At 42.3% G+C, this 10,599-nt stretch overlaps 1 protein-coding gene across 1 annotated transcript; it reads left to right on the top strand.

Moving 5' to 3' along the window:
• Positions 1-513: 513 nt before the first annotated feature.
• Positions 514-7,609, top strand: fkbp10.S (FKBP prolyl isomerase 10 S homeolog). Its single transcript, XM_018237941.2, has 10 exons — positions 514-817; positions 2,798-2,943; positions 3,673-3,862; positions 3,985-4,130; positions 4,364-4,553; positions 4,979-5,124; positions 5,327-5,516; positions 5,866-6,008; positions 6,276-6,439; positions 6,655-7,609. Exons 1-10 carry the CDS (start codon positions 624-626, stop codon positions 6,838-6,840), a joined length of 1,695 nt encoding a protein of 564 aa, XP_018093430.1. The 5' UTR covers positions 514-623; the 3' UTR covers positions 6,841-7,609.
• The last annotated feature ends 2,990 nt before the right edge of the window (positions 7,610-10,599 follow it).

Genomic DNA, 10,599 nt, shown 5'->3' with positions numbered 1-10,599 from the left:
AGGGAATAAAGATAAATATATAGGAAGGTCAGTGATCCCAATGTTATTAATAGGGAATAAAGATAAATATATAGGAAGGTCAGTGATCCCAATGTTATTAATAGGGAATAAAGATAAATACTATAGGAAGGTCAGTGATCCCAATGTTATTAATAGGAATAAGATAAATATATAGGAAGGTCAGTGATCCCAATGTTATTAATAGGGAATAAAGATAAATATATAGGAAGGCCAGTGATCCCAATGTTATTAATAGGGAATAAAGATAAATATATAGGAAGGTCAGTGATCCCAATGTTATTAATAGGGAATAAAGATAAATATATTTTTTTCTATAAAGTGTAGGAAGCCTATGACTGGCAGCTTTTATCGGCCTGTGTATTGGGGCCTTAAGAGTAAGAGAGTGAGTTTCCCTGGATTTTTTCCCAAATGAGAATCTCCTCCCCCTTCTCAAATATCTCAGCTGAAGAGTCAGCCCTGCGACCATCCACGTTAACAAAAATTCCTTTGTAGGCAGAGGTCTGGCACCCAATGAAGGAACAGAGCAGAGGAACTGGCTGCAGAGAAACACGGAATTCTCCTGCTTGAACATTCCCATTTGTGCTTCCCAGACATTCCCAGCCATGATGTTCTTCAGCCTCGTCGTCTCCTTACACTTCCTCGTCCCTTATGTCGCCTGTGAGTCGGAACCTTTGGAAGATGTAGTAATAGATCGATACGACATTCCCAAAATCTGTCCCCGCGAGGTCCAAATGGGAGACTTTGTGCGATACCATTATAACGGCACCTTCAAAGACGGACAGAAGTTTGACTCCAGGTATTTCAGCTTTTCCACTTGTCTTTCCTCAAAGGGATCCGTGTCCCCTAAATCTTCTCTATCATCTCTAGACTCGGACCCCCATGTCATTCTAAGCAACTTGCCAATAGACATTCATTCAACATTCTCTCTGAGCTTCATTGTTCTACAGTCAGTCAGTTATTCATAGGGAATAAAGATAAATATTCATTGTTCTACACTCAATGTTATTCATAGGGAATAAAGATAAATAAAGATAAATATTCATTCAGAGGAATAACAAATACAGTTTTCTGTTGCACTAACTATTTACTTTAAACCCTGGTAAAAATCGATGATCTTTTCCTTCTTTCTTTTCTGCCAACGGCAATAGTGACATGTACATCTCCCAGGGGATGCTGGGAGTTGTAGTTTAATAACAGCTGCAGAAGTGCAAGTTGGCCGACCCCTGATTTTAGTTTTTTTTGTTAATATTCACATGGGGTCACAGTGTTATAATATGGATTCATTACTGAAGCCTGAAGTGCTATGGAGAGGAGTTGGGGGGCTGTAGGGGTCATTGCTATGGAGAGGAGTTGGGGGGCTGAAGAGGGGTCATTGCTATGGAGAGGAGTTGGGGGGTTACATGTCGGATGCAGGGAATGAGGTTGTAAGAAAGTAACATAAGTTTGGGAAGTTCTGGTGTGGGGGTGGGAGGCTGAGTACAAGATGAATGTAAGCTCATAGGCTCATTACTTTGCCAGGCTGTTGGCTCTTTAGTGTGGTATAAAAGGGGTGTGTTGTTGGGGTGGGAGTTTGTAGACGTGGCGAGTGAAGCTGCTGCACAGACTCCGTGTCAGGGGGGGCCCAAGGCTTAATGGATATTATGGAGTCGCAGCTTCGCTCCCTATAGACACACACACTTGTGGCTGAATATGAAAGTCATCATTGTTCATTGTATCAGTTCCCCTTTAAGAACATCTGTGCAGATTCCGTGTAGACTTATTAAATACACTGGTGCGTGCGTTTATATATTATATTCTGTATAAATTCATCCCCACCCTGCCCCATTAATAGAGGTCAGTTGGGTCAGCAGGGCCCCGGGGCCCACGAATCCTCACTACACACTTATACCTCCCTGCTATGTAGTGCAGCTAATGGTAAAGGGCTTGTTCCCCTTTAAATGAACTGTTAGTATGATGTACAGAGGGATATTATATATATATATATTATATTATATATTATATATATATAATTTGTAATTGGTTTTCAATTTTTATTATTTGTGGTTTTTGACTTATTTAGCTTTTTATTCAGCAACTCTCCAGTTTGTAATACCGACAATCTGGTAACTAGGATCCAAATTCCCCTAGCAACCACCCATTAATTTGAATAAGAGACTGGAATATGAATAGGAGAGGCCTATGAGTAATAAAAAGTAATAAAAAGCATCAATAACAATACATTTGTAGCCTTACAGAGCATTTGTTTTTTAGATGGGGTTAGTGACCCCCATTTGGAAGCTGGAAAGAGTCAGAAGAAGAAGGCAAATAATTTAAAAACTATAAAAAAAAAAACAAATAATTAAAAGTCGCTTACAATTAGCAATTCTATAAAATACTGAAAGTTGGAAAACCACCAATTTAAGCCACAGCTGGGCCAAGCACTGGCAGTTCAGCTGCCCTGTAACAAGATTGAACTAAAATACATGTAAATACGCCATCTTGCTGTTTTATTTACACTGCACCTCTGGTTCTGACTGTGGAATCAATGTAGCACATATTGTGAGTCAGAACCCGTGAGCGGAAGATTACAAACTGTTTTCAGTAGCAAATCCATTTACAATTCAGTTAGGGTGGAGTTACCCTTTAATAATGAGTATTAGTGGGAGACATGTGCGTATGATGTGGTGTGTGTGTGTATATATATGTGTGTGAGTGAGTGTATATATATATATATATTTGTGTGTGCGCACTGCTTCCAGTACATGCCCAATAACAGCCATTCTGTGCCCCTTTGCAGTTATGACCGGGGAGTTGCCGTGGCGGGATTTGTCGGAGTGGGGCGTCTTATTACCGGCCTGGACCGGGGGATACTGGGCATGTGTGTGAATGAGCTGAGAAAACTCATTGTACCCCCTCACCTGGGCTATGGAAGTATAGGCGTGCGTAAGTATTAGCCCCTTATTGTCTCTCTCCTACTTTCTCTCCATTCATTATTGGATTTCTTCTGCTGCCGTTAAAGGAGAAGGAAATTATAAATACACCAGTAAAGCCTCAAAGTAATGCTGCTCTGAGTCCTCTGTCAAACAGCACATTTCTTTCCTTCTATTGTGTACTCATGGGCTTCTGTATCAGACTAACTGTTTTCAGCTTCAACCTCCAGGGCTAGGGCTTGAGCATGCTCAGTTTGCTCCTCTCCCACTGAGCCCAGAGCTATGAGTGAGCAGGGAGAGACTCAGGCAGTAAGTGATGTCATATTGTGGCTAATCTATTGGCAATAAACTGCTTTGGTAGCTTTGCTTCTCCTTTAAAGGGAGACCTGGAGCATAAATGAAAATCCCCCTAATCTTGTAGGCAATAATGAATTATATAAGGTTCCACTTTCACTCTTGAGTTATAGTTCCAAGCAGTCACTTGTACTTGATCCCAACTAAGATATAATTAATCCTTATTGGAGGCAAAACCAGCCTATTGGCTTTATTTCATGTTTATATGATTTTCTAGTAGACTTAAGGTATGAAGATCCAAATTATGGACAGATCCGTTATCCGGAAAACCCCAGGTCCCGGGCATAGTGGATAACAGGTCCCATAGCTGCACTGCTCTGTTACCCCATCTGCACCCAGACAGCAGGCGCCTACCCTAAAATCTTCTCCTTATCTGTCCAATGAGCAGCAGGTATGATCCCTGCCGACGCCACGTTGTATTTCGACATCCTCCTCCAGGACATTTGGAACAAGAACGATGAGGTGCAGATAACGACTCTGCACAAATCCGCCCCGTGTAACAGAACCGTCCAGGACTCGGACTTTGTCAGATACCACTACAACGGGACACTGCTCGATGGCACATATTTTGACTCCAGGTAGAGAAACACCAACAACCACTTGAGTCTCTCTCATAGGAACCCTGGTTTTTTGGGGGGGTCTTTGTATAATTGAATATTCCCTCGAATTCTCAGCAGCCCTTGTCTTGTTCCCTGTGCAGCTACAGTCGTTCCAGCACATATAATGCCTACGTGGGTTCCGGTTGGCTGATAAAGGGCATGGACATGGGCCTGCTGGGCATGTGTGTCGGAGAAAAGAGAAGGATGATTATTCCACCATTTTTGGCCTATGGAGAAAAGGGATACGGTAACCAGAGCTTTGCTCTTCATGTTGCTCATACTGGGTAGGGTTGTCATAGCATTAAACATGGCGTCACTGAAAAGCAAAACAACCAGGCATCAAATAGACCCGATGAATCTGACCAATAATAATAATAATAATAATAATAATAATAATAAGTGTTTATTATTGTCCTTCCGGACTATCCGTGTCGTATCCAGAGATGATAATCCCTTGTTCTTCTTCTCTGTACCTTCCAGGAACCGTCATCCCTGCCCAGGCTTCTCTGGTGTTCCATGTTCTACTCATCGATTTCCACAACCCAAAGGACGGCATCACTGTACTCAACCAGGTGGTTCCCCAACCGTGCCAACGCAAAGCCGTGACTGGAGATTACGTGCGTTACCACTACAATGGGACCCTCATGGACGGAGCCTTGTTTGATTCCAGGTAACTGCTCCAGGGCCACTCTCTTGCAAGCCAGTCTAGACCTCCATGTCTTCAATATTCTCTCATTAACAGACTTTATAAATAAATATGGACTTTATTACAAGAACAAATCAGGCTATGGGTCACTGGGGGAGATGCTCGTTTTCTGGGCCATGATAAAGTGAATAATGATGCACCGCCTATTGTAAAATATAAGGCTATTAGAAGTCACAGAGGAGTTCCATGACCATATAAAAGCCTGAAGATCAAAAGTGGCTTTTATACAAGTCATGAAACTCCATGTTGACTTCTAATATCCACAAATATATATATATATACTTCAAAACCTTGATTAGTTGGGAAGACATAGTGACTCTTTATTTTGATGGACAATGAAAGCTCTCTGTTTGATTTACAGTTATAATGTCCTGTAACCTTCTCTGCAGCTACTCCAGAAACACAACATACAACACCTATATTGGTATGGGGTATGTTATCCCAGGAATGGACGCTGGCCTACAAGGAGTCTGCGTGGGAGAATGGAGGCAAATCATCATTCCCCCTCATCTTGGTTATGGAGAGAATGGAGCAGGTAGGTCCTTTTTTTTTTTTAAAAGACCTCCAGAAATATGCACCACTGGCCATCAGGTTGGAGAAGGCTACAAAGCCACTTCTTAGGATCTCCCACTGCACTGGGGATAAACAGGGGTTTCCAGTATCAAACTGGTAAAAGAAAACAAACAAAGTGTTATTAAAATGACCAGTTGAACTTCATTGAAGGTTTTCCCCACTAGGAAACAGTATCCCGGGATCTGCCGTCTTGGTGTTTGATGTGCACATTGTAGATTTCCACAACCCAAAGGACCCTGTGGATATTGAGGTGACCTACAGACCTGAAACCTGTAACACTACATCGAAAAAAGGGGACTTCATAAAGTATCATTACAACTGCTCTTTAATGGACGGGACACTGCTCTTCTCATCGTGAGTACAACGCCAAACATTTTCCCTTCCTCAGATCCACCAACCATCTTTACTGTTCCCTACACCAACACTAATTAGTCCGCCCAAACTTACTTCATTCCACCATGAAAGTCATGTTTTCACATACACGCCACCCTCTTTCTGTTCTTTATTCAATTTCTTCACTTCCGGCAGATCAGCATATTTTCAGGCAATAGCCTTATTATTTGGCACATTGTCCACCCTCTGTTATGTTCTACCCGTTCCTTCAACATAGAAGTAATTCGTCTCCATTTAAGTTGACCTGACTTCCATTAGCTGTAGTAGGTGTTTCAACCTATTTCAATCGGCAAATGTTGTTTTTTTTTAGACATGAATACGAAACTCCCCAGCAAATCACACTTGGAACATACAAAATTATTGATGGCCTGGACACTGGTCTTGCAGGAATGTGTGTTGGAGAAAGGAGAACAGTTCTGGTTCCACCCCATCTTGCACACGGAGAGAGTGGAGGTGAGCGTGTTCCTCAAAGTGGAACCTCCCTTGTTTGAAGGTAGACCTCTCCAAGAGTAATATTTATTATTTGCAAGGGAGTATGAGGGAAGAGTGAAGGGATGGGATAATCCCATTCATCTTCCCACACTATAACTTGGTCCCTATCTAACCAGCCATTTAATAATCCAGTAATACCCCCACCAAGAATTGCCGCTAACTTCTCCATTGTGTAAAAATGGAAAAGATGACGTTCCTGTGTCCTAATGTTGGGTTCTTTCTCTACAGCCAGTGGAGTACCACCTAGTGCTGTGCTGAAGTTTCACCTGGAGTTGCTCCACATGGAAGAAGGGATACCAGAGGGTTATTTGTTTATCTGGTTGCAGGACACTCCTGAGAACCTCTTTGAAACAATGGACCTTGACAAGAATGGAGAAGTTCCCCAAGAGGAGGTAAAAAGTCACCTGTAGATATCTCATTGCTTCTAAGCCCAACCAAAAGAATCCAGTTAAATACTGTAGCACATTCGCTTGCTCATGAGATACTAAATTAAAGTCTCCATTTCTTCTTCTTCAAGAAAAAAAACTTTCTTGACTTGATCAGACCCTTGAACAGTTGAACTTTTATCACAAAGCCATAATGTCTGATAATTCTTATTCTTTTTCAGTTTTCTGATTTCCTGAAGGCCCAAGTCTCAGAAGGAAAGGGCAGGTTTTTGCCTGGTGGAGACAGAGAGAAATCCATCGCCGACATGTTTGTAAACCAGGATCGCAACAAGGACGGGAAGATCACGGCAGATGAGCTGAAGCTGAAGACAGAGGAGGAGACTGAACAGGTCCATGAAGAACTTTAGAAGCTTTTCAGACTCACAACTGATACCAGGCCTGGGGTTTAAGGAAGCTGCTGCTATTAAAGCTACAACACACAATGACCTTGGAAGGACCAGAGTAGCTGTGGCTCCTTATGGCAAAATAAAATCCATCGTTTTGGTGGGACTAACAAATATCTGATATCCAGTGTCATCTGGAAATTTGTATTTCTTGGCAGGGAAAAGACCCTTGAGTTTTTTTTTATGTTAAATTAGATGAACCCCTTATCCTGCCTAAGGTGTTTGGCACCCACAGTCCCTTACACCTCTATGGAACACTCTGCTACCTATAGTAAAAGGGGGGTCACCTTAAAATGAGCTTTTAGTGTTTGTAGACAAGAGTAGTAAATCAAGACCAGCTGTTTAGAATACGCTCTTGTAAAACCTACTAGACGTTCATCTAAAGGCAAACTTCCTCTTTGATTTCCATGAAGAACGTTCATTTAAATGGACAGATCTGAAGGAAAACAAAAGAAACTGTAGCTGGATACACTAAGTTACCTGCTCATGGGGCAGTTGGGCAACTCACGCGGACCACAAAGTTGCACCGATTGGCTGTATCGCTGGGCACAAGTGAATGGAGTGTGGGACCGTCTCTTTCCAGGACATTTGAGTTTATTAGCGTTGGTGCAGGTGGAACCAAGGAAAGTGTTCAGCTGGGGACCAAAACCTTTTTGTTTTCTATTTGGAAAGGATGGAAATGTTTCAATTTTTGTAATTGTCAGATGTTTACATTTATTAAAGTTTTCCGTTACATCGTTGTTGTTGTCGTTGATATGTTTTCTACATGCAGTGCACCCCGATACAAAACTGTAGACACACTGCCCCTTACAACTACTACTACTACTACACACCTCATCTGCCCCTACGACTACTACTACTACACACACAATCCTTTTATACAGACACACAATCACAATATCTCATGGGCAAAACACACACAGAGGGGCCCACTTACTTCTCGAGTGAAGGAATAGAGGAAAAACAACTTCGAATTTGGCTACTTCAACCATCGAATGGGCTACTTCGACCTTCGAATGGAACGATTTGAACTAAAAATCATTCGACTATTCGACCATTCAATAGTTAAAGTACTGTCTCTTTAAAAAAAAACTTTGACCCCCTAGTTCGCCACCTAAAACCCAGCGAAGTCAATGTTAGCCTATGGAGAAGGTCCCCATAGGCTTTGCTGTCTTTTTTTGGTCGAAGAAAAATCATTATATAGATGGATTAAAATCCTTTGAATCGATTTAATCGATTTTTCGTTCGATCGGATGAATTACGGTAAATCCTTCGACTTCGATATTCGAAGGATTTCAATTCGGCAGTCGAATATCGGGGGTTAATTAACCCTCGATATTCGACCTTTAGTAAATTTGCCCCTAAATACCCACACATACACTCAGTGCACTACAGACACAACTAGATCCAAGTTAGGCAATTGGGACACCCCTTACAATACAGAAATCAACCACAATTTACTACTTTTTTTTTTATCGAAGAAGTGAATTTGGCATTTACAAAAAAAACCCAATGATGTTGCCAAGAGAAACTTGGTGCAGCTCCATCTGTGGGTCTGGCTGTGGGGCAGAGGGTCAGCCCTAGTGAATAACATCTCAGAGGGATTTGGGGTGCAACAAGCAAAGAGTTAAATATTGTGCATATCTAGACAGCAGCTTTTCTCCCTTTCACTGGATCCCAATTCTATATCGTGCAACCGAGGGGGACGCTAATCATGTTTGTTCACCCGCTACCACTGCTGCTATTCAAGTGAGCAATTTTACAATTTACATTAACCCTAAAAGGTTTCTAAGATATTTGCAGTTTTAGGCACGATAATCTCGGAACGATCGTACGAATTGACCATCAACTAAAAAGACCAATTTGGCAGGAAAACAAAGGGGAGCTGCCTGGCCCTGCAGACATAGATACATTGCACTGGGACCCACAAAGATTTTTTGACCTGGCCGATCAATTTCCTGACAGATGTCGGACGAAAAATCGTAAGATGTACGATCGTTCGAATCCCACTAACCGCATGATAATTTCGAAGGATTGGTCGGACTTCCCTAAAATTGGTCGTTCGGCAAGAAGAATCGTCGCGTCTATGGGGGGAGCTTTAGTCACATGTAAAGCCTAAAACTTGAGACTTGTATGCCCCCTCCCCCAAACCTTGGGTACAAAATAAAGTGCACTGATGTCTCGGGGGGCTGTATCGGTGTACAATACAGAGACACTAAAGGTGGTCATAGACGCACAGATAATATCATACGAAACTCATTTTCGTACAATATTCGTTGCGTGTATTATGGGAAAATAGCCGACTGATATCGGCAGAAGACTTGGATATTAGCCGATCGGACTGGACGGAAAATTTTGATCGGGTGCCTTTGAAGGGACCTAAATATCGCCCATTGTTAGTGCTGAATGGTCAGATACAGGTAGAATTCTATTATTTCTCTCTGTATATCTGACCAGCTCTACGCGTGTGTATTGAAATGAATGATCTTTCTTGGAAACCTCTTTTCCAAGAAAGATCGTAATTGTTACGTCTATGGCCTCCTTTAGGCAGTTGTTCTAGATTGGCTTGAGTCTGTAGCTGGAGGTTAGACAAGACAGTAACTTGGTGGAAATAAAATAAATGAATGGATATTCAGTACATAAACCTTCTGCACTAGGGACAGTAGGAGCCTATATTGCCTAATGAGTCCAATGAGTGCTTGGAAAAGGATCTCCTGGGAATCCACAGTGATCTCGGGATCAGAAGGCCAGTCTCTGACTTGGTGGAAAGGGAGGGAGTAAAACTGGTGGTCCTGAATGACATGAAGAAGTTGCTGTGGGGATTTTAAAGGCAGTTGGGTGAGTGAGTAGATGTGCTCCAGTCTGTGAAACATTAGAACACAAGTATATTTATTCAGTCACGTCAAGGAATGTCCAATAAACCCCCTTATTACTTCACTACAGACACAACAAGACTCTCTTTACCATAATGACTTGCACATGCCTGAGATTGTCCTTCATTAACAGTGTCTTGATCAATGAACAACCACAGCATTGTCTCATCATCACACACCAGCACACAACTTGTTAACGTTAAAGGAGAAGGAAAGGTTAAATCATTATAATGACAGATTCCCTGGGGTTCCAATAAACTGCACCATGAAGGGATCTTTGTTCTTTTCAGTCGTCGCTAATGTAAAATAGAGAGAAAGGCCAACTTGAAGCAAATCCACTGCCCTTTTGCCTTTTCTAGTGCACGAGCTTCGGCCCTGGGGCCATTGAAGAAGACGATGAAGAGGAAGAGGGTCGCTCAGAGCTGAGGATGATTACAAGGAATGGGGGGATCAATGTAACATCAGGTATGAGGCAAGTGAGTGAATCTTTCTCTATACACAACACGGCCCAAATCTCTTGTCTAATGACAGTTTATCCTGCGCTTGTCAAGAGCATCTCAGACAAATCACACACACGACAATCAGCTGGCGATTGGGGACTGGAACGTACCATAGACAGTTCGGGGGGTTGAAAGAATGAAAGTCCAGGGGTAGTGGAATGTACCATAGACAGTCTGGGGGTAGAATGTACCATATACTAGTCAAGGGGGGTAGAACATACCATAGACAGTCTGGGGGGGGGGATAGAACATACCATAGACAGTCCAGGGGGTAGAACGTACCATAGACAGTCTGGGGGGGTAGAATGTACCATAGATAGTTTGGGGGGTTGAGAGGAACGTACCATAGA

The sequence above is a fragment of the Xenopus laevis genome, chromosome 9_10S (genome assembly GCF_017654675.1).
Source record: "Xenopus laevis strain J_2021 chromosome 9_10S, Xenopus_laevis_v10.1, whole genome shotgun sequence".
Taxonomy (NCBI): domain Eukaryota; kingdom Metazoa; phylum Chordata; class Amphibia; order Anura; family Pipidae; genus Xenopus; species Xenopus laevis.
This window is presented reverse-complemented; position numbering and strand designations above follow the sequence as displayed.